Source organism: Phacochoerus africanus, chromosome 8 (genome assembly GCF_016906955.1).
Source record: "Phacochoerus africanus isolate WHEZ1 chromosome 8, ROS_Pafr_v1, whole genome shotgun sequence".
In the NCBI taxonomy this organism is placed as follows: Eukaryota; Metazoa; Chordata; class Mammalia; order Artiodactyla; family Suidae; genus Phacochoerus; species Phacochoerus africanus.
Window position 1 is genome coordinate 51,588,598 of NC_062551.1, and position 24,130 is coordinate 51,612,727.

The window sequence follows — 24,130 nt, forward strand, 5'->3', positions numbered from 1 at the left end:
TATTAGCTCTGGCCCGCACCAGCTACAGATGGACTCCAGTGACCCAAACAAAGGGCATCTGTGAGCAGCCTTTGCTCATCTCTGTGGGCTGAGCGGAGGCTGTTTGCCGACCGGCTCCGCAGGCATTCGGGACCCACCGTAGGCCCAAGGAGGGCCGGGCGAGAGCGTCAGGGGCGGTGCTTGGGCGGATAGGCGTGGCCATCGGGTAGAATACATTCCAGTGGGGCGTGGCTAGAGGGAGGGGCGCGGCGGAACGCTTGCCCCGCGGAGTGGGAGGGGCTCACGCGGAGCCGCAGGCCAGGCTTGAAATAGAGGCTCACCAAGGCTGCGGCCCCAGCCGTCGCTTGGGTGACTTGCTGGCTGGAGTTGGGATGGAGTCGGAGTGGGATGCGCTGAGAGTGCTGGGAGCAGTTACCGCCCTGTGCCTGCTGCTGTGGGTGATCTGGGGGGTGGGCAGCACGGTCTATATTTACCTGCTGCCCCAGGTGCGCCGGGGCAACGCCTGGCTCCGATCGCACGGAGCCTGGGCAGGTGAGGAAGGAGGGCTCCCTGGCAGGCAGGTAGGGGTGGGGGCAGCAGGAACGAGCACGGGTGGCAGGTGAGGGCCCATAATCAGGGCCGAGGCCAGGGACTCCTGGAATGAAGATAGGCGAAGGCTGCAGCGACCAGGGTAAGGGAGGCGCTGGGATGCATGACGTCCTGAAACCTGTGCTGGTGACGGGCGCAGGAGTCAGCGACTGGGGTCCATGAAGGACGCGGACAAGAACCAGGAGGGGCTGGGTCTCCGTGAGGAGGGTTCCAAGAAAAGGCATGAAAAGGGACAAGAGGGAGAGGGGAGGGGATGACAGGGGGTAGGATCTGGTCAAGCTCCCCTCCTGCCCCCTGCCCCTTCTCTCCTTTCTAGTGGTGACAGGAGCCACTAGTGGCATCGGCAAGGCCTATGCACATGAGGTGAGCCGAGTGGGTGGTGGGGCTGGGAGCCTAGCGGGTGGTGGGAGCATAGCGGGTGGTGGGGCTTGGAGCCTCTCCTATCTGCTTGGCTGTTGTCAGCACACCCTACCAGACTGAGAATTGTGTGCTTCGTCTAGTTTCCTCATCATCTCCGCCGGGAGGCTTTCCCTCTGCACCCCAGGCTGGTGACAGTGTTTACCCTGGGCTTCTAGGGACCATTGATCTCTCCCATCATTTCCCTGATCTAGTCACTCAAAACATATTTATATGCCACTTTCCTGTGCTAGGCATCTTCTAGGTGCTTGGAGTACAGCCGTGAACAAAAAAGACGGGAAAGACCTTGCCCTCACGGAACTTCGGGTATAGTGAGAGAAGACAGGTGTGAATAGAGTAAACGAGCGGAATGGGTAGTGTGACAAATGGTGAAACGAGTTAAGAAGTACCTGCTGGTCACCTAGCAGTTAATGATCCAGCATCGTCTCTGCTGTGGCTCAGGTCACTGCTGTGGCCCAGGTTCGAATCCCTGGCCTGGGAACTTAAGTTTGCCAGAAGCCTGGCGAAAAAGAAAAAAGAGTTAAGGAGAAACGTCAGTCAGGAGAGAACAGGGAGCCCAGGGGTGGGCGGGTGCCAGTATTTACACAGGGTGATCAGAAATTTCACTGAGAAGACAACACTGAGCCAAGCCCGGAAGGGGGAGTTCCCGTCGTGGCACAGCAGAAACGAATTCAACTAGTATCCGTGAGGACTCAGATTCGATCCCTGGCCTCGCTTACTGGGTCAGGGGTCCCATACTGCCCTGAGCTATGGTGTGGCTCGCAGATGCAGCTCGGACCTGGCGCTGCTGTGGCTGTGGTGTAGGCCCGCAGCTTCAGCTCCAGTTCCATCCCTAGCCTGGGAGCTTCCACACGCCTTGGGCATGGCCCTAAAAAGACAATAAATAATAAACAGGATGTTCAGAGGAGTGAAAGAGTGAAACATTTTGCCTTGTTCCTCATCTTAGGGGAAAGCATTCTGTTTTCAACCTCTAAGTATGTTAGCTGCAGGTTTTTTGAATGTATGCATGTGTGTATATATGTGTTTACATGACCTTTATATGGTTAAGGAGGGTCCCTTCTATACCCGCCGCCTTTGGTTCCCAGGCTAGGGGTCGAATCGGAGCTACAGCTGCCAGCCACAGCCACAGCCACACCATATCTGAGCCGAGTCTGTGACCCACACCACAGCTCACAGCAATGCCAGATCCTTAACCCACTGAGCAAGGCCAGGATTCGAACCTGCCTCCTTATGGATACTAGTCAGATTTTTTTCTGCTGAGCCACAATGGGAACTGCTGATTTTTCAAGTGTTGAACTCTCCCTGCATTCCTGCCATGAAACCCACTTGGTCATTGTCTGTTATCCTTTTCCTAAGTTGCTGGATTTGATTTACTAATACTTTTTTGAGAATTTTTCTCTAAGTTTATGAGTTTATTAGTTTGTACTTTCCTTGTAATATCTTCGTTTGATTTTTGGCAAATTGCTACAAGATTTTTGATCAGAATACCTAAAGAGTGCAGCTGCTGTTACTGAGATGGAGCTGAACTGAGGGGGGGACCAGGTTTCGGGGAAACAGGGAGGGGTCAAGTTTTAGATATTCTAAGTTTGAGATACTGGTTAGGTATCCAAGTTGAAAGGTGTGCAGCTGGAAATGCCACTCTTAAGTTCAAACCGGAGGTCTGGGTGGAGAAATAAATTGAAGCATGACTTTAATTGATGCCATTTAAAGTCATGAAACTAGGAGTTCCCTTTGTGGCTCAGCAGGTTAAGAACCCAGACAGTGTCTGTGAAGATTTGGGTTCAATCCCTGGCATCTCTCAGTGGGTTAAGGATCCACTGTTGCTGCAAGCTGCGGCATAAGTTGCAGATGTGGCTTGGATCCAGTGTGGCTGTGGCTGTGGTGTAGACCACAGCTGCAGCATTTGACCTGTAGCCTGGGAACTTCCATATGCCGCATATGCGGCCCTAAAAAAATTAATAATAAAGTTATGAGACTAGATGAGATGGCCATGGTAGTGGGTGTCGATGGAGAAGGGGAGTACAGCCTGAACCACCCCAAGGTGCTCCCTGGAGCACCCGGAAGATCGAGGAGGCACAAGAACTGAGACCAGAAGTTCCCGTCGTGGCGCAGTGATTAACGAATCCAACTAGGAACCATGAGGTTGCAGGTTCAATCCCTGGCTTCACTCAGTGTGTTAAGGATCTGGCGTTGCCGTGAGCTGTGGTGTAGGTCACAGATGCAGCTCGGATCCTGCATGACTGTGGCTGTGGTGTAGGCTGTCAGCTATAGCTCCAATTGGACCCCTAGCCTGGGAACCTCCATATGCCTCGGGTGCAGCCCTGAAAAGATAAAAAAACAAACAAACAAACAAAAAAAAAAAAACCAGTGTTTCTAGGAAAATGGAGTAATGAAGTGTCAGTTGCTGCCAGGAGGTGCTGAGAACATAGCATTTACAAACGTGAAAGTTATTAGTGACCAGAGTGGTATGAGTGGCACAGTAGGGGCAGGAGTCCAATTGGAGTGGGGACAAGAGGATGTGGGAAGGGAGCCAGGGAAAACAGTCCTCGCTTGGAATGTTGAGTAAAGCAAGGTGTGGCCATGAGAAATGGCGCAATACCTGGACAGGTGGGAGACATTCTGGCAGGTTTGCAGGCTGATGAGAATCATCCAGAAGAGGGAGAGAGGTGATGCAGGAGGAAGAGAAGGGATAAAGCTGGAGTGCTGTCCTGGAGTGGGGAAGAAGGGAGCAGAGGCTCGTGCACGAGTAGAAGGGCAACCCTGGGGGAAAGGGAGAGTATTTGTGTCTGGATGCACATCAGCTAGTAATGCTGGCCAGTCTGCGTCACTGCTGTCTGGGGACTGCGATGTCCCAGCACTGCAAGGTGAGCCCCACGAGGGCAGGGCTGTGGCTGTGTTGGTCAGCACCGCCTAGCACAGGGCCAGACACAAGCAGATCCTGGGCAGATGTTTGTTGAATGAATAAATGACCTTCACAGCATCACCCTCTCAGGCGCTGTTGAAAAATTTGTGCCCAGACTCCCTCCAAAGTGATGGACACGCAGTCTCACATAACACATCACCCTCAGACAGGCAGGTTGTGTGGGTGGGAGATGGCACCAAAATACTGCTCAGCATCCACTCCGCAAATGATCTGCCGATTCTGTTTCAAGGGCAAAGGCCTTCAAGGCAGAAGGAGCGGCATGTGCAAAGGCCCAGAGGTAGGAAAATTCAGGGATCAAAAGAACTGTCTGCTGTGGCTGGATTCCCATAGGCCACTGGCAAGAATGGCAGCTGGAGGCTCAGGCTGGAGCCAGGCCACTTGGGGCCAGAGAGTGGAGTGTTACCTCGGAGACCTTGGAGAGGCAGTTCTGAATATGTGGTTTTATCTCTAAGATCTTGGGGAGTCAGGGCACGTTCTGAGTAAGAGAGGCAGCAGGCACAGGTTTGTGTTTTATTTTTTATTTAGTGATTAGAGTTGATTTACAGTGCTGTGCCAATTTCTGCTGTACAGCAAAGTGACCCAGTCATACATCTATATATATATATTCCCTTTCTTATATTTATCTTCCATCCTGATCTATCCCAAGAGATTGGATATAATTCCCTGTGCTGTACAGCAGGACCTCACTGCTTATCCATTCTAAATGTAACAGTTTGCATCTACTCACCCCAAACAGGTTTGTGTTTTATTTATTAATTTTTTTTGTCTTTTTTTTTTTGCCATTTCTTGGGCCGCTCCCATGGCATATGGAGGTTCCCAGGCTAGGGGTTGAATTGGAGCTGTAGCCACTGGCCTACGCCAGAGCTACAGCAATGCGGGACCCGAGCTGTGTCTGCAACCTACACCACAGCTCATGGCAACGCTGGATCCTTAACCCACTGAGCAAGGCCAGGGATCAAACCCGGTAACTCATGGTTCTTAGTCGGATTCGTTAACCACTGCACCACGGCAGGAACTCCAGGTTTGCGTTTTAGAGCGAGCCCTCTGGCTGCTGAGACTCTGTCTGTCCTGGACAGCCAATGTTCCCAGCACCACCCAGCAAAGAGCAGGGTCTCAATCAACACATTTTTTTTTAAAGGGTCCCACCCCCGGCATATGGAAGTTCCCAGGCTAAGGATCAAATCGGAGCTGTAGCCGCTGGCCTACACCACAGCCACAGCCACGCCAGAACTGAGTCACGTCTGCGACCTACCTCACAGTTCACGGCAATGCCAGATCCTTAACCCAGTAATCAAGGCCAGGGATCGAACCCGAATCCTCTTGGATACTGGTCAGGTTCCTTACCGCGGAGCCACAAAGCGAACTCCCCAACCCCTTTTGAATAAATGTGTGAAGGAGGGCAGGAAAGTAGATAAATGATTGGATTCTTCTGTCACTGAGAATAAGAGCCAAAGCCTTTCCTGGGGTGTTCCAGGGCTCCAGGATCTGGTTCCCCGACCACGTGGAGGAGCTCCGATACCACTGGTCACTTCATTCAGTGCACGCTGGACTGAAAGCCGTCCTCTAAGCCGCCAGCCTTTGTGCAAGGGCCTTTGCGCTTGCTTTTCCGTCTGCCTGGCCTGCTCTTTCCCCAGGATGCGTGCTCCAGGAAGGCAGATCTTGGTATTTCTCTTTTCACCTCCGCATCCGCTGCGCCTGCAACAGGGGAACACGCTGTCAGCACACGGTGCATGTTCGTGGAGTTGCCAAATCAATCCGTAAACCCATTCCCCACAGCTCGCCCGCAGAGGTCTGAACATCGTCCTTATCAGCCGGGATCTGAACAAGTTAGAGCGCGAGGCAAAGGAGATAGGTGAGAAGGGGAAGAGGGCAGCGGGGGACGTTCTGGGTCAGGGGCTGAGGCTAGAGGGGGGCGTGGTCGGGGGAGTGGTCGAGGCGGGCGCCTGGAGCCGGCTGCCTCCGCGTCCCGGCCCGGCAAGCTTGGGTTAGGGGCTGGGGCTGAACAGGGACCGGGGAGGCATGGGAGCAGAGGTGGGACTGGATGCCAGCTTAGGGCCTGGCTCCCGCTTGCCAGAGCGGCTTCATGGGAAAAGCACACGAGTCATCCAGGTGGATTTCACCGGGGGCTTGGAAATCTACGAGGCCATTGAGGCAGGACTGAAGGACCTGGAGATCGGAGTACTGGGTATGTCCCCGTGCCTGCTGGGAGGGACGCTGCCCTTACCTGCCCCATGCTCACCCTGACCCGGAACTTTCTTGTGGTCGCCCTCCCTCTGCTCCCACTGCCTCTTCCTGGCACTGTTGGAGTGACACGGTTGGTTTGTCCCTTCTCACTCAGTGAACAATGTGGGCAGGTCGTACACACGTGACCTGAGGAAACTGCTGGACTGTGAGGACATCGGCAAAGTGAGTAAAAACTAATCCGCGGACACCTCTTCCTCACACTGGTCCTTCTGTTGGAACATCCCGCTCGGTACAGGCGCTTGGTTAATTGTCTTGAAAGCTGGGACCCTTTGCTGCCCGGGACCGGAAGGAGGTCTCCGTCCAGGGGGCGCCCTTCTGCAGCGCCCGACCCGGCGAGGGTTGACCTTGAGTCCAGTTCTGCTCTGGTATATTCCGCGCTGTTCGCTTTAAGGGGAAATGACCCCGGTGGGAGAGTCAGTGGCTCAGTTTCATATCTATCAAACGGGAATCGGTATTTTTGCCGGCCTCAGCGGGCTGACATGACAGTGGAGTAAAATAAAGCACATAAACCTAAGTTATGTGCTCCCTAAATGTTGGCTGTGATGATTAGACATAGACAAAATAGAAGATCAGGATGGCGTTTACATTTTAAATATTATTTCAAAAGTGGAGTTGCCGTCGTGGCGCAGCAGAAACGAATTTGACTAGGAACCATGAGGTGGCTCGTTCGATCCCTGGCTTCGCTCAGTGGGTTAGGGATCCAGCATTGCCGGGAGCTGTGGTGTAGGTTGCAGACGCGGCTCGGATCCTGCGTTGCTGTGGCTGTGGTGTAGGCCGGCAGCTATAGCTCCTATTAGACCCCTAGCCTGGGAACCTCCATATGCCGTGGGTGTGGCTCTAGAAAAGACACACACACACACACAAGTAATGCATAGGCTCATTTTAGAAAATTTAAGGAGCAGCAGCCCGTGTGTACTGCCTCTTGTATTAAAGGAAGTTGGGGTCTAATACTTACCCTGTAAATTAGAACGATTTGGAGAACTGGATAAAAATATTTTTAAATAACTGTTTGAAGGTGTCATAGAGCTGCTAAGGCCCTGAGGAATGGTCGTACCAAGATTCAAGGGAAGAGAGAATCTAAGGAGGTGAATCTGACCTTTGAAGCAACATTTGCTGTCCATGTGGATGTGCCGTTAAAGAGCTTAAGCAGAGCCTTCCACACACCGATGGGGCTGCAACAAATACTGTAGCTCAAAGTTTGGGAAAATAGCCCAGGCCCTAGGTTGGGATCCTGAAAGCAGTAATCCAAGAGATAAAGGAGGTTTCACAGGAACTGAATCTGGTTTTCAAAAGACCTCCATTCCCCTTGGGATTAAGTCGATCTGATGTTTGAGCGCCCCCTAGTTTATTTAGCTGCCTGGGACAAGCAAAACCAAACCAAACCAATCATTTTTAGAGAAAACCAATGTAGTCCAGAGACTGCAATTAGCAATTCAGATTTTTTAAAAACACTACATATCCAGCATGCAAAAAAATATAATCAGGAATAGTAGAGGAAAAATAATGATTGAAAGCAAGAGTAATAATGGATACTGTAATGAGACCCACATCTGACCAAGATAATGAAAATATCAGCATTTTTTTTTTTTTTGTCTTTTTAGGGCTGCATCCACAGCATATGGAGGTTTCCAGGCTAGGGGTCAGATTGGAACTGTAGCTGCCAGCCTACGTCACAGCCACAGCGACACCAGATTCGAGCAGCGTCTGTAACCTACACCACACCTCGCAGCAATGCTGGATCTCTAACCCACTGAGCAAAGCCAGGGATTGAACCCGCCACCTCATGGTTCCTAGTCGGATTCGTTTCCACTGCACCACGATGGGGATTCTTCAGTTTAACCATTTTAAACTGTGCAATTCAGTGGCATTAAGTTCAGTGTGGCATGCCATCATCATCACCTATTCCAGAACTTTCTCATCATCCCAAACAGGAATTCCGGTTCTGTTAAGCGGTATCTCCCTCTTCTTCCCTATTCCCCACCCCTGATAACATCTATTTCTACTTTCTGTTCTTTGACCTTGCTGATTCTGGATACCTCATACAGGGGATTGTAGAATAGGTGCTCTTTTGCATCTGGCTTATTTCACCGAGCATCACGTTTTCAATTTCACCCATGTTGGTAGCGAGTATGAGGACTTCATTCCTTTTATTTTCTTTATTTTTAAGTTATGGCAAATATATATACTATGCATTTTGTCACTTTAAGTCTATTTAAGCACATAGGTCAGTGACATTATGCACATTCACGTTGTTATGGAACAGTCCCCACCATCCACCTCTGGAAGTTGTTCAGAATCCATACCGAAACTCTACCTGTTAAACCGTGACCTGCCCACAGCTCCTGGTGACCACCACGCTTTCTGTCTCTATGATTTTGACTATTCTACATGCCTCGTTCAGGTGGAATCATACCGTATCTGTCTTTTTGCGCCTGGTGCATTTCATTTAGCATAATGTTTTCAGGGTGTCCCCATGTTTCCTTTTTCAAGGCTGAATAATATCTCATTGTGTGTATACACCACATTTTATGTATCTTTTCATCTCTTGGTAGACACTTGGGTTTTTTCCGCCTTTTAGCTATTGTGAAGAATGCTGCAGAGAACAATTGGTGTCCAAATATCTGTTAGTGTACATGCTTTGAATTGTTTGGGGCGTATACCCAGAAGTGGAAATGATGGATGCAAGACTAGTTTGTCTACTCAAGGTCCCTTGAGAGTCCATATGAATTTGGGACTGGATTTTTATACTACTACAAGGTTTTTTTTTTCTGTAGGTTTTTTTTTTTTTTTTGGTCTTTTTGCCTTTTCTAGGGCCCCGCCCCCCCTGGCATATGGAGGTTCCCAGGCTAGGGGTCCAATCGGAGCTGTAGCCGCCGGCCTACACCAGAGCCACAGCAACGCAGGACCCTCGCCGTATCTGCGACCTACACCACAGCTCCCGGCAACACCGGATCGTTAACCCACTGAGCAAAGCCAGGGATCGAACCCTCAAACTCGTGGTTCCTAGTCGAATTCGTTAACCACTGTGCCATGACGGGAACTCCGCTGGCAGGATTTTGAAAGAGATTGCATTGAATTTGCAGATCCCTTTGGGTCTTGTTGGCATCTTGGCAATGTTAAGTTTTCCAGTCCATATATATGGGATGTCTTTCCAATTATTTATCTCTTCTCTATCTCTTTCAATAATGTTTTATAGTTTTCAGTATATGCCTTTCCTCCTTGGTTAATTCCTAAGTATATTTATTCTTTTATGCCTTTCGATGCTCTTGCAAATGGTGTTGTTTTTGTAACTTGACTTTTGGGTTGCTCATTGTTCATGCATAGAAACGCAGCAGACTTTTGGTGTTGATTTTGTATGCTACAACTTTGCGAATTTGCTTATTTGTTCTCACTTTTTGTGGAATCTGTAAGATTGTCTACATGTCAGATCATACATATCATCTTCAGAGATAATTTTGCTTCTTCCTTTCACATTTGAATGCCTTTCAGTTCTTTTCTTGCCTAGTTGCTCTGGCTAGAACATCTAATACAGTGTCGTATAGAAATGGAAAAACACGGAGTTCCCTGACTCACCCAGTAAAGGCTCCGGTGTTGTCACTGCTGTGGCTCAGGTTAATGCTGTGTTGCAGGTTTGATCCCTGGCCCCAGAACTTCCATGTATATAGCCAAAAAAAAAAAAAAGAGAGAGAGAGAGAGAAAGAAGAAGAAGAAATGGCCGAAATAGGAAATGCTTTCAGTAGTTCACCATCGAATGTGATGTTAGCTGTGGTGCTTTTCATATTATTAGATGCATATTACTCATATCTTTCTTACGTTGAGATCGTTTCCTTCTGTTCCTAGTTTGAATGTTTTAATCATGAAAGGTGTTGAAAGTTGTCCTATACTTTTCTGTTATCAACTGAGGTGATTGTGTGGTTTTCTTCCTTTAGTCTGTTAATGAGTTGTGTTACATTAGTCAGTTTTCATATATTGAACCATCCTTGCATTCCAGGAACAAATCCCACTTGGTCATGGTGTATAATCCCTTTAATATACTGCTGAATTCCATTTGCTCACAGTTTGTTAAGGATTTTTGCATCAGTATTCATGAGAAACACTTGGTCTGTAGATTTCTCTTCTTGCAATGTCTCTGTCTGGCTTTAGTATCAGGGTAATGCTGGCCTCATAGGATAAGTGAAGAAGTGTTCCCTCCTCTTCAGTTTTTGGGAAGAGTTTGAGAAGAATTGGCACTAATTCTTTTAATGTTTGGCAGAATTCATCAGCAAAGCCATCTATCCAGGGGTTTTCTTTCTTGAGAAATTTTTGATTATTGCTTCAATCTCCTTACTAGTTATGAATCTATTCAGATATTCTGTTTCTTTCTAATTAAGTCATAGTAGGTTTTATGTTTTTAGGAATTTGTCCATTTCATCTAGATCATACATTTATAGGGGCACAGTTGTCCACAGAACATTATAGTGTTCTTTTTGTAATCCTTTTTATTTCCGTAGAGTTGGTAGTAATATCCATTTCCTTTTCTTTCTTTCTTTTTTTTTGTCTTTTTGCCTTTTCTTGGGCCACTCCCTCGGCATGTGGAAGTTCCCAGGGTAGGGGTCTAATCGGAGCTGTAGCCCCCAGCCTGTGCCAGAGCCACAGCAATGAGGGATCCGAGCCTCGTCTGTGACCCACACCACAGCTCACGACAATGCCAGATCCTTAACCCACTGAGCAAGGCCAGGGATCGAACCTGGATGGTTTCTAGTCAGATTCCTTAACCACTGACTGCGCCATGACGGGAACTCCCCCATTTTCATTTCTGATTTTGGTAGTTCCAGTGTTTTTTTCTCTTACTCAGTGTAAATGTCAATTTTATTAAACTTTTCAAAAGAAAAACTTTTGGTTTCCATGATTTTCTTCCTTCCTTCCTTTCTTTCTTTTTCTTTCTTTCTCTTTTTTTGGCTGCACCCATGACATATGGAAATTCTCAGGCCAGAGGATGAATCGAGCTATAACTGCCTATACCACAGCCACAGGAATGGCAGATCTGAGCTGTGTCTGCTACCTGCACCACAGCTCACAGCAACACCAGAGCCTTAACCCACTGAGGGAGGCCAGGGATCCAACCAGCATCCTCATGGATACGAATCTGATTCGTTACTGCTGAGCTGCAGTGGGAATTCTGGTTATGTGCATTTTAAATTCTAGTAGATACTACTATTTTTTAAAAGTGTTCTACTTTAAAAGAAAAGCTAGAAAATAAGAAAATGTGGATGTCGTGGCCGGGCTGGTAAAGGGAAAGACTGATGGCTTCCATCCTTTTCCCGCAGAAAATCTTGGATGTTATAAACTGCAACATGCTATCTGTGGCCCAGGTGAGACTGGCCTAGGAGGGCTTCAGTCCAAGGTCAGTGTAGCTTTGACCATGCTGGGTGGTACCCAGCATCCCCCAGCACTGGCATGGAGGAAGTGCTAGGGGAATATTCCCTGAGGGAGGTAGGGAGATGAGAGTGAACTTGAGGAGGAGCAGGCATCTGGGCAGGTGAAAGGGGTGGGAAGGGATGGACGGGTTTCTCTCCATTCCTTCTTGCAGATGACTCGAATCGTCCTGCCCCAGATGGTTGCCAGGTAAGAGGCAGTCTATCTTTCACTCTGGATCTTTCCTCCTCCAAACGCTGGGCTTTTTCCGTTGCCCTGCTGTCCCACCCAACTCTTCCCTGTCTCTTTGATCTTTCTCAGATTAGGACAGGGACTCCTGGGGGAGGTGGAGGAATCACCCAGACCGGCTCTTCCCCATTGGCAGTGACTGCCTTCCAACTCATATTTCCTCCTCCAGGGCCAAAGGCATCATCATCAACATATCTTCATCAGCTGACAGTCGTCCCTGTCCGTACTTAGCAATGTATGCAGCTTCCAAGGTACCCACACCCACTGCCTGGGGAGGGCTGGCTGCCATGCTGAAATCCTGTAGTAGTTCTTAATTCTGGGCTTGAAGGTTATGGTGAAAAAGTCCAGAATGCCTGGGATACATCACATGAGTCCCGGGCTATTCATAGGTCAGACAGATAGTTGCAGCGCAAGCCAATGGGCAAGACAGATCTTTTCATTCTTTTAAAAAAATTTTTTCCGTATATATGAAATAAATAATAACTAACTAAATATATATATATATTGGTCCTGACGGTGGCACGAGAAAGTTCCTGGGCTAGGGATGGAACCAGCGCCACAGCAGCCACCCAAGCTGCTGCAGTAATAATGCTGGGACCTTAAACCTTGGAGCCACAAGGGATCTCCTTTTTGTTCCTTTTTTTTTTTTTTTTTTGTCTTGTTGCCTTTTCTTGAGCTGCTCCCTCAGCATATGGAGGTTCCCAGGGTAGGGGTCTAATCGGAGCGCTATAGCTGCCAGCCTACACCACAGCCACAGCAACGTGGGATCCGAGCCGTTGCCGGATCCTTAACCCCTAACCCCTCTGAGCAAGGTCAGGAATCGAACCCACAACCTCATCGTTCCTAGTCGGATTCGTTAACCACTGCGCCACGACGGGAACTCTTTTTTGTTCCTTTTTTAAAAGGAACCGAGGCTAGGGGTCCGGAGAGCCAGTGAGGCGGGTCGAGGTCAGGAAATTCAGAGACTGGCCGGGCTGGAGGAGAGGGATTGTATGGAAATGGAAGGCATAACGATACGAGGATGAGGACCTGGGCGAGAAGCCTGGGGGCCTCCAGGAGCTGGGAGTGTTCTAAATCTGGGGCCAGAGGGGGCTGGAGAAGTCTGCACAGGGAAGGTGCTTGGTCCTGGGACCCTCCCTCTCCTTCTCCGCAGGCCTTTGTGCGAAGCTTCTCGGCGGCAGTGGGCGCAGAGTACAGCTCCGAGGGGATCGTGATGCAGGTGCCTGACTCACTCGGCTCAAAAGGGGCCACGATAAGAGTGGCGTCTCAGGAGGGGCGGGGCTACGACGAGGGGGAGGAGCTTTTGGACTTAGGACGCTCTTAGGAGCAGAGGCGGGGTGCGGGGGTGGGAGGGTGGGTATGCGGTTGGGTGCTAAGAGGCGGTCTGAGAGAGGACCCCGGATCCAGCCTCGGAAGAGCTTCAGTGGAGCCGTGGGTTCTCGAGGGGGCGTGGCGTGTAGGGCGTGGCCGGGGCCCTCTGTGGGCGTGGCCAGCATGAAAGGTGGGACTCGGGGATGCTCAGAGAGGGCCTGGGAGCCGAGACCCGAGGGAAGAGGAGTTTTTTTCTTGACCTCCCTTCTTCCTGCAGACAGTGAGCCCCTTAGTGGTTGAAACCAATATGACCTGGCCCTTGAAAAGCGGGCTGTTCGTAATGAAGCCTGAAGACTTCGCTCGGCAGGCCCTGGACACGCTTGACCTCACCTCCCAAACCCCTGGATGCCTCAACCACGCTGTGCAGGTGCTTTCCCCGGGCGGCCCTAGGCAGAGAGCCCGATGGGACAGTACCTGGCCCGGGCTCACTCGTCCTCAAGAAGTGGGCGGGGAGACGTCCGGAGAAGGGGAGGGCCCCCACGGGGGCGGGGGCGGGGGGAGGCTGGGGAGCCAAGAGAGGAGATGGGGGACCCAAGAGTGGCGGGTATCTTGATCCTTGGTACCTCTCCTTCCCAGAATATCCTGCTGACCATCTTCCTGCCCAATTGGTTTCTTCTCAGTCGCCAGGGATTAAAGTCTTTAAATCTCTTAGTGAACTGGAATAGGGCAATGTGGCTTGGTGCAACGAAGAAAGAACTGGATAAAAGGCCGTGAAGAGGCATGGCGCCTTGTCTGACATCCCCACCCCCTCCACCCCCTGCCCCCTCTGGAATCCTGGGTGGGGGCTGTTGATGTTAGCAAGGATGTCCCACGCACGGAAGCAGATGGACAAGCAGACCAGGAGAACAGAGTTGGACCTCTGAACACCTGGACATTTAGTGACAAGGCTGCATCTCAAATCTCTGGCAGAAAGATGAAGTTTTAAATATGTGGCGCAGATACAACTAGATAGACATTTTTTAAAATTACTCAATGAATTTATCACATCTGTAGCTGTATAGTGATCACCACAATCCATTTTCACAGGATTTCCATCCCACAACCCAAGCACATCCCCCCACCCCCCCTAGATAGTCATTTGAGGACAAACACACACACATATAGATGCAAACATAAATAAATTGGAGCAAAGATGGCTGCACAACTTTGTGAAATACTAAAACCCGCTAGGAGTTCCTGTTGTGGCTCAGCAGTAACGAAATCGACTAGTATCCATGAGGATATGGATTTGATCCCTGGCCCCGCTCGGTGGGTTAAAGGATCTGGTTGCAGTGAACTGCCATGTAGGTCGAAGACACAGCTGAAATCTGGTGTTTTTCTGGCTGTGGTGCAGGCCTGCGGCTGCAGCTCCAATTGGACCCCTAGCCTGGGTACTTCCATATGCTGCAGGCCTGGCCCTAAAAAGCAAAACAAACAAAGAAACAAAAAAAACCCACTAAATCGTACTCATTAAAAGGGTGAATTTTATGGTATGTGGGTTAAATCTCAATAAAAATATTTTTAAAAATAGAGACCCCCCCAGTGTGTATTTATATATGTATAAAATTGGACCCAATCCTCCCACCATATACATTCATAAATTCCAAATGAATCAGAAATCTCTGGGAATAAATGGAAACACAACGAGAAGAATCCATGAATGAATTCCTTTCCATTTTGGGAGTGGGAAAATCTTTCTAATTAATACCGAACATTAAAAGCAGTGAGGAATTCCCGTTGTGGCTCAGCATTTAACGAACACAACTAGCATCCATGAGGATGCGGGTTCAGTCCCTGGCCCCGCTCAGCAGGTTAAGGATCCGGCATTACTATGAGCTGTGGTGTAGGCTGGAGACACGGCTCAGGTCTGGTGTGGCTGTGCCTGTGGCATTGGCCGGAGGCTGTAGCACTAATTCAATACCTAGCCTGGGAACGTCCAGATGCCACGAGCGCGCTCCCCACCCCCCCCAAAAAAGTGGGAAAGAAATGGACAGTTCACAGAGAAACAAATATGAGTGGTTCCTAACTATATGAAAAGACGCTCATAGTAAGAACAATTCCCTTTAATGCTCTGAAGTGGCATTTTTCACTAAGCTGGAAACACACTCTCATGCACCTGCTGGTAAGTAGGGAAAAATCTGACAAGAGCTAACAAAACAACAGATGCATATTCTCTCATACTTAGCCATGCCCCTTCCAGGAATACACCTGAAGACCCATCTCCCCAGCAAGAGCGAGACCTCACCTTGGGATCAAGCTTGATCCCTTCAAGAACAGAAAGGAGGCTATTACAGGTGAGGCTATTTTTAATGTTCTACTTTGAAAATGAAAAGACCCATTAAGTTACAAGGTTAGTATCTATCTATACACGGTTCTTCTAGAGTCACTGCTCATGAATATGGCTTAATTTGCTTTCTCTCTCTCCATCTACTTGTGATGTTGGGGATGGGATGGGGGTGAAGGTTTGAAAGTCAACTAAGACATCATGATCCTTTACTCCTAAATGTTTTAGCAGGTAATTTCTACAGACAAAGACACATTATCCTAATAACAACCATGCTTTGATGACATTTAGGAAATTTATCACTGATATATGCCTTTTTTTTTTTTTTTAGGGCCGCACCTGTGGAGTATTTGGGTTCCCAGGCTGGGGGTCAAATCAGAGCTACAGCTGCTGGCCTACACCACAGCCACAGCAATGCTGGATCCGAGCGGCGTCTGTGGCCTACACTACAGCTCACAGCAACGACGGGTCGCTGACGCACTGAGTGAGGCCAGGGATCAAACCCGAGTCCTCATGGATGCTCGTTAGATTCGTTTCCGCTGCATCATGGCAGGAACTCCAATAATGTCTTTTTTAGTGATTTTTTTTCCCTATCTGGGTTCCAATCCAGAGTCACATGTTGTTTTTTTTTCAGAGTCGCATATAGTTGATTTCTGCTCTTATCTATATTATTCTCTACTTTGAATTGTTCTTTCTCTACCTTCTTAGATATTTGATGTTTAAATTTTACTTTTCTGACAAATGCATTAAAGCTGTACATTTGGAGTTCCTGTAGTGGCTCAGCAGAAATGAATCTGACTAGTATCCATGAGGATGCGGGTTCCATCCCTGGCCCCGCTTGGTGGGTTAAGGAGTCCTCATTGCTGTGAGCTGTGGTGTAGGTCGCAGACACAGCTCAGATCCTGCATTGCTGTGGCTCTGGTGTAGGCCAGCAGCTACAGCTCCGATTAGACCCCTAGCCTGTGAACCTCCAAATGCCAGGAATGTGGCCCTAAAAAGACAAAAAAAAAAAAAACCCACAAAAAACAAAAAACCAACAACTGTATATCATCCTCTAAACATAATGTTCGTTTTCAATTTTTTTATTATAGCTGATTTACATGGTCTGTCCATACAGCAAAGTGACCCAGCCATACATTTATATATGTTCTATTTTTCACATTATTCTCCATCACGTTCAGTCAGTAGTGACTAGATGCAGTTCCCTGGACTGTACAGCAGGTGAGCGTCATGTTTACAGCCTCCACAAGTTTGGCTGTGTTGCATTTTTACTGTCATCCAGTTAAAAGAGATCCTTTATACCCATGTTTATTTCTTCTTTGATTCATGGGTTATTTAGAAGTATGTTCCTTAATTTCCAAACATGGAAATATTCTAATTATCTCACTACTGTAGTGCTGGAATTTAATTCACAAGTGATTGGAGGAGTTCCTGTCATGGCGCAGCGGAAACGGATCCTACTAGGAACCGTGAGGTTGTGGGTTTGATCCCTGGCCTTGCTCAGTGGGTTAAGGATCCGGCATGGCTCTGGCTGTGGGGTAGGCCGGCAGCTGTAGCTCCTATTAGACCCCTAGCCTGGGAACCTCCATATGCCCCAGGTGTGGCCATAAAAAGACAAAAGACCAAAAAAAGAAAAAGTGATTGGAGAATATATACCCCATGACTTTCATCCCTTGACATTTTAAAAGGTTTGATTTATAGCTCAGAATATTCTATGGTCTACTTTGTAATGTGCTTCCTTCTTCCTGTTGTTGTTTTTTTCGGCGGCACCCACCACACGCATGTGGCGGTTCCTGGACCAGTGACTGAATGCATAGCACATCAGTAACCTAAGCTGCAATGGTGACAATGCTGGATCCTCTAACCACTAGGTCACCAGCAAACTCCTATAATGCCCTTCTTTATCCCTGATAACTTTCCTTGCTTTGAAATCTGCTGAGATTAATATAGTAGATTAACATAACTAATATACATTAATATAAATATACTATATTAATATAGTATAATATACATTAATATAAAATAATTAATATTATTACAACATAAGAGATCTATTAGAAACAGATTCTCTCAATCTTGGTTTGCTTCAGGAAGTCCTTATTTCACCTTCATTTTTGAAGGATAATTGCACGGAATACTTTCTCTCAACACTTTAAATATTTCACTCCACTCTTCTCCTGCAGTTTCTTTTTTTTTTCTCTTCTTTTTCAAAAAAATTTTTTTCTTTTTTTTGTCTTTTTAGGGCCGCACCTGCGGCATATGGAGGTTCCCAGGCTAGGGGTCCAATCGGAGCTGTAGCTGCTGGCCTACACCACAGCCACGGCAACACCAGGTCTGAGACTTGTCTTTAACCTACACCACAGCTCATGGCAACGCCGGATCCTCAACCCACTGAGCGAGTCCAGGCATCGAACCCTCAACCTCATGGTTCCTAGTCAGATTCGTTAACCACTTAGCCACGACAGGAACTCCCTTTATTATTATTATTATTATTGATAGGTGATATACTGGGCAAAAGGAACTAGACAGGCATTTCGCAATGCGGTGGTGAGGTGGAGGGACAGAGAAGCATTCTGCAGACCTGCCATTGGGCTCTGTCTTTCAGTGGGTTTATGCCTCTAGACTATAAGCTTCCCAGGTGTTTTGAAGTTTCTTCTCCCTCTTAAGTGGGAGAACAGGACTGCTGTGGGCGGAAATTGGGTACTCCCCTCCCCAGGGAGTGAGGCTCGGGTTAACTAGGTCTCCCTAGGACGGGCCCTGTTAGGAAGGACAGAGGCCTCTAATGAGTTTCAAAACGGCCCTCTTTCCCCCTCCCCAGCCAAAAGCAGGGGGCATTTTCCTCAAGTATTTGATGTGGGAACGAGCTTCAGCTCCTGGAGGTCCAGGGCACAAAATTGTGGAGGCCCTCCAGTAACTGGGTCCCCCTGGTGTTTTTAATGCTCAGAGGTGCCTGCACTGAGCCTCCAGCATGTCCTGGATCACAGCTCGGGTTTTCCTCCCCTGGCGCTGGTTCCCGCTGCAGGTTCTTCTCATGAACCTCTGCTCTGGTAAGTTTTTATTCTGTTTTCGCTCTTCAGTCTCTCCAATCTTGGGAGCCCTATGTCCTCACCTCTCTTAAGTATCCTAGCAGGGCTGTTGATTTTTCTATCTGCTCAGCTTTTGACTTGTTAAGATGGAGTGGCAGCTTCCAAGCTCCAAGCAGGTAAAGCTGGGAAAACAGCAGTGACGTAAAAGGGCCGTGTGGGAGTTCCCATCAGGGCTCAGCAGTTAAACGAACCCGATTAGGGTCCATGAGGATGCCGGTTTGATCCCTGGCCTCGCTCAGAGGGTTAAGGATCCGGCATTGCCATGGGCTGTGGTGTAGGTCACAGACTCTGCTCGGATCCCATGTTGCGATGGCTGTGGTGTAGGCTGGTGGCTACAGCTCTGCTTCAACCCCAGCCTGGGACCCTCCATATGCCACAGGTGCAGCCCTAAAAATAAAATAAAATAAAATAAATAAAAGAGCCATATACACTTGAAAAGAATGTATATTCTGCCATTGTTGGTTGTAGTGTTCTGTGGGTGTCAGTTCAAGTTGATGAATTATATGTACGGATCTGTATTGTTTCTGATATATTTGTTGCTCATTCTGTGAATCATTGCGTGAAGCATCTTGCAGTTTTTGGCTCTGATTGTGGCTTTGTCTACCTCTCCTTTTAGTTCTGTTAACTGATGCTTTCTGCTTGTGTAGCTATGTCTTAGGGACTTGCAAGTTTAGGATTGTTATGTGCTTCTAATTAATCCATTTAAAATCACGAAATGTCCCTTTTCACTCTTTAGGTAGGGATACTTCTACCTAAAATCTACTTTGGGGAGTTCTCATTGTGGCACAGTGGTTAACAATCCGACTAGGAACCATGTTCGATCCCTGGCCTTGCTCAGTGGGTTAAGGATCCGGCGTTGCTGTGAGCTGGGGTGTGGGTCACAGACTTGGCTTGGATCCTGCGTGGCTGTGGCTGTGGTGTAGGCCAGCAGCTACAGCTCCAATTAGACCCCTAGCCTGGGAACCTCCATATGCCGAGGGAGTGGCTCAAGAAAAAGGCAAAAAGATTAAAAAAGAAAGAAAGAAGAAAAAAACCCAGGAGTTTCTGATGTGGCGCAATGGGTTAAGATCCAGTTCATCTCTGTGGCATTGCCAGTTCAGTTCCCACATGGTGCATCGGGTTAAAGATCCGGCATTGCGGGAGTTCCCAGCGGAAACGAATCCGACTAGGAATCGTGAGGTTGGGGCAGTTCGATCCCCGGCCTCTGTCACTGGGTTAAGGATCTGGCATTGCAATGAGCTGTGGTGTAGGCTGAAGACGTGGTTCAGATCCCATGTTGCTGTGGTGTAGGCCAGCAGCTGTAGCTCCTGTTTGATCCCTAGCTTAGGAACAACCATATGCGCAGGTGCGGCACTAAAAAGCAGAAAAAAAAGATCCAGCATTGCTGCAGCTGTGGCATAGGTCCAAGATGTGACTCAGATTCCATCCCTGGCCTGGGAACTGACATGTGCCAGGGGTGCAGCCAAAAAAGGAAAACAACAATAACAGCCAAAAAAACCCAACAGCAGTCATTGGTTATCCGTTTCTGTGGGTTAGGAATTAAGGATTGGCTGTAGGATAGTTCAAAATTCTCGACATCCTTGCCAACACTTATTATCTGTCCTTTTTATTGCAGCCATGATAGTTAAAGAGGTATCTCACTGGGTTTTTTGAGGGGGGCATGTTTTGTTTTCTGGTCTGCTTTTTAGGGCCACACCTGCAGCATTAGAGGTTCCCAGACTAGGGGTCGAATTGCAGCTGCAGCTGCTGGCCTACCCCACAGCCACAGCAACGCCGGATGCTTAACCCATGGAGCAAGGCCAGGAACTGAACCTGCATTGTCATGGATCCTAGTCGCGTTTGTTAACCGCTGAGCCGTGGAGGGAACTCCCTCGATGTAGGTTTGGCCTGCATGTTCCTAGTGACTAATGATCTTGAGTGTCTTTTCATGTGCTTATTGGACACTTGATACATTTCTACTCTGATCATTTTCCCATTTTAAAATTGGGTTGTCTAGGAGTTCCCCCGGAGGCTCAGCTGTAACGAACTTGATTAGTATCTGTGAGGACTCGGGTTTGATCCCTGGCCTCGCTCAGTGGGTTAAGGATCCGGCGTTGCCCTGAGCTGTGGGGTAGGTCACAGACAGGACTTGGATCTGGCATTGCTGTGGCTGTGGTGTAGGCCGGCAGCTGCAGCTCTGATTTCACCCCTGGCCTAGGAACCTCCATGTGCCTCAGGTCCAGCCCTAAAAAAGCAAAGGAAAAAAAAATTGGGGTTGTCTTTTTATTTTCATTTTTTAATTTTATCGTTATTATTATTTGTCTTTTTGCCATGTCTTGGGCTGCTGCCTTGGCATATGGAGCTTCCCAGGCTAGGGGTCGAATCAGAGCTACAGCTGCTGGCCTACACCGCAGCCACAGCAACGCGGGATCTGAGCTGTGTCTGTGACCCACACCACAGCTCACAGCATCGCCAGATCTTTAACCAACTGAGCAAGGCCAGGGATCGAACCCGCGACCTCATGGTTCTTGGTAGGATTCGTAAACCACTGAGCCATGACGGGAACTCCTGGTTGTCTTTTCATTATGGGAATTGAACAAATTCTTTTTTTTTTTTTTAACGAATCCTTTATATATTCTAGATGCATGTCTCTTATCAGATCTATGCTTTGCAAATATTTCCTTTCATTCTGTGAGTTGTCATTTGACTTTCAATTTTTAAGTCCAACTTAACCTATTTTTCCTTTCGTGCACCTTCATGTTTAAAGGTTGCTCCCACCATATAGAATTCTAGGTTAACAAGTTATATTTTCTTTTCGGTGCTTTAAACGTCATTCCATTGTCTTTTGGCATCTGTTAAGGGTTGAATGGTGTCTTCCCCACAAAAAAATGTGGCGCCCGAATCCCCAGTACCAAAAGCACATGATCTGGTTTGGCAATCATATTGTTGCAGATGTAATTGGTTAAGATGAGGTCATGATGGGAGTTCCCATTGTGGCTCAGTGGCAACGAACTCGACTAGTATCCGTAAGATTGTGGGTTCGATCCCTGGCCCCGCTCGGAGCGTTAAAGAACCGGCGTTGCTGTGAGCTGTGGTGTAGGCCAGCTGCTGTAGCTCGGATTCAACTCCTAGCTTGGAAAATTCTGTATGCTGCAGGTGTGACCCTAAAAAGACACACACACACACACACAAGCTAATATTGAATAATCTTTTCTTTTTTAAAGCCTGGGAACTTCTATATGCCACAGATTCAGCTCTTAAAAAATAAAGTCAACATTGTGGAAGTATAATACGCCTGTAATAAAAATGCTCACACTGCGCATGCGTGGTTCTTTGAGTGCTGAAAGCTTCCGTAATCGCCATACAAATCAAGGTACAGAGCATATATGTTACGAAGTTCTTTTGTGCCTCTTTCCAGCCAGTCTTCCTTAGCTCCTCCAGGCCGTCACAAATCTGATTTAGATTATGACTGATTGATTAGCTTTGCCCACGCTAGAATTTCATATAAATGAAATAACGTCACCTGTACACTTTGGGAGCTGGCTTCTTTCTTTCAGCATAATGGTTTTAGATTCATGCTTTCTCTTCTTCGGCATTCTAGGGCTGCACTCACGGCATATGGAAGTTCCTAGGCTAGGGGTCAGATAAGGGCTGCAGCTGCTGTCCTACACCACAGCCACAGCCACAGCCACAGTGATGCGGGATCCAAGCCACGTCTGCAACCTACACTACAGCTCACAGCGACTCCTGACCTTAACCAACTGAGCGAGGCCAGGGATTGAACCTGCAACCTCATGGATACTAGTCAGATTCATTTGCACTCCACCACAGTGGGAACTCCCTCATGCATGATGTTGCATGGAGGTGTCCTATTCCTTTTTATTGATGAATGGTACTTTCCTGTGTATGGATATACTGCAATTTGTTTCAACTCATATTAATGAGCATTTGGGTTATTTCCAATTTTTTTATTTTATGAACAAATCTTCTATGAACATTTGTGTAAAGTCTTAATTATATACATATATATATATTTTTTTAATTTTCTTTTGGATAAATACCCAAGAGAATTCTGAATCATAGGGAAATGTAGATCCAACTAGTCAGGACACCGTCTACTTGTTTTCCAAAGTGGGGTACCATTTTATATTTATTTAGTTATTTATCAGTCTTTTTAGTTATTTATCAGTCTTTTTAGTTATCAGTCTATCTGTGGCATATGGAGGTTCCCAAGCTAGGGGTCCAATTGGAGCTGTAGCCATCAGCCTAGACCACAGCCACAGCAATGCCAGATCCGAGCCAGTCTTCAATCTACACCACAGTTCACAGCAAGACTGGATCCTTAACCCCCTGAGCCACAACGGGAACTCCCCGAAATGCTCTTTTTAAAATTATTTTAGTCTTTTAGGAAACGCAGTGATGTCCCTTCTTTCATTCTGAATTCAGGAATTTTTTCCATTTATTTCCTTGATTTTATCTAGTGAGGATTTTTATCAATTTTATGAAGCTTTTCAAAGAACCAACTCTTTTTTTTTTTTTTTGTCTTTTGTTGTTGTTGTTGTTGTTGCTATTTCTTGGGCCGCTCCCGCGGCATATGGAGGTTCCCAGGCTAAGGGTTGAATCGAAGCTGTAGCCACCGGCCTACGCCAGAGCCACAGCAACTCGGGATCCGAGCCGCGTCTGCAACCTACACCACAGCTCACGGCAATGCCGGATCGTTAACCCACTGAGCAAGGGCAGGGACCGAACCCGCAACCTCATGGTTCCTAGTTGGATTCGTTAACCTCTGCGCCACGACAGGAACTCCTCAAAGAACCAACTCTTTAAAAACTGAATTTCTGGGAGTTCCTGTTGTGGCGCAGCAAAAATGAATCCTACTAGTAACCATGAGGTTGCAGGTTCAATCCCTGGCCTTGATCAATGGGTTAAGGATCGGGCATTGCCATGGCTGTAGTGTAGGTTGGCAGATGTACCTCCAATTTGACCCCTATCCTGGGAACCTCCATATGCCATGGGTGGGGCCCTAAAAAGCAAAAACAAAAACAAAACAAAACAAAATCCTGCATTTCTTAGAGTTCCCATTGTGGCTCAGCAGGTTAAGAACCTGACTAGAATCCATGATGGTGAGGGTTCGATCCCTGGCCTCACTCAGTGGGTTAACGATCTGTCATTGTCGAGAGCTGTGGTGTAGGTCTCAAAGGTGGCTCAGACCTGGTATCGCTGTGGCTGGGGTGTAGACTGGCAGCTGCAGTTCTGATTCGACCCCAAGCCTGGGAACTTCCTTATGCCGCAGGTGCAGCCCTAAAGAGCAAAAACACAAACCCAAAAAAACTTTATTTTGGATTAATTGAGTTTTTTTTTTTTTTTTTTTTTTTTTTTTTTTTTTTTGCTTTTTAGGGCTGTACCTGCGGCATATGGAGGTTCCCAGGCTAGGGGTCGCATCAGAGCTGCAGCTGTTGCCCTATGCCACAACTACAGCAACGCTAGATCTGAGCCACGTCTGCGATCTACACCACAGCTCACGGCAATACCAGACTCTTAACCCACTGAGCAAGGCCAGGGGTCAAACCCGAGTCCTCAGGATACTAGTCAGGTTTGTTAACCACTGAGCCAGGA

At 47.8% G+C, this 24,130-nt stretch overlaps 1 protein-coding gene across 4 annotated transcripts in view; it reads left to right on the forward strand.

Annotated features, from left to right (window-relative positions):
• The first annotated feature begins 285 nt into the window (after nucleotides 1–285).
• The window catches only part of LOC125133116 (very-long-chain 3-oxoacyl-CoA reductase-like), a 31,267-nt gene continuing 7,422 nt past the window's right edge, over nucleotides 286–24,130 (forward strand). Inside the window, exons 1-12 of one of the 4 annotated variants that reach the window (XR_007136422.1) lie at nucleotides 311–531; nucleotides 905–951; nucleotides 5,705–5,780; nucleotides 6,003–6,113; nucleotides 6,267–6,334; nucleotides 11,479–11,523; nucleotides 11,742–11,776; nucleotides 11,985–12,066; nucleotides 12,969–13,034; nucleotides 13,404–13,553; nucleotides 15,366–15,459; nucleotides 18,394–18,496. Coding sequence is in view for 3 of the 4 variants with exons in the window: in XM_047791182.1 (XP_047647138.1) it covers nucleotides 372–531; nucleotides 905–951; nucleotides 5,705–5,780; nucleotides 6,003–6,113; nucleotides 6,267–6,334; nucleotides 11,479–11,523; nucleotides 11,742–11,776; nucleotides 11,985–12,066; nucleotides 12,969–13,034; nucleotides 13,404–13,553; nucleotides 13,763–13,900 (978 nt within the window). In the remaining variant the exon portion in view is untranslated. Of the gene's footprint in view, nucleotides 532–904; nucleotides 952–5,704; nucleotides 5,781–6,002; nucleotides 6,114–6,266; nucleotides 6,335–11,478; nucleotides 11,524–11,741; nucleotides 11,777–11,984; nucleotides 12,067–12,968; nucleotides 13,035–13,403; nucleotides 13,554–13,762; nucleotides 14,180–15,365; nucleotides 15,474–18,393; nucleotides 18,497–24,130 lie in introns of those variants that run through there. The other 3 variants (XM_047791182.1, XM_047791181.1, XM_047791180.1) reach the window with 3 other exon arrangements.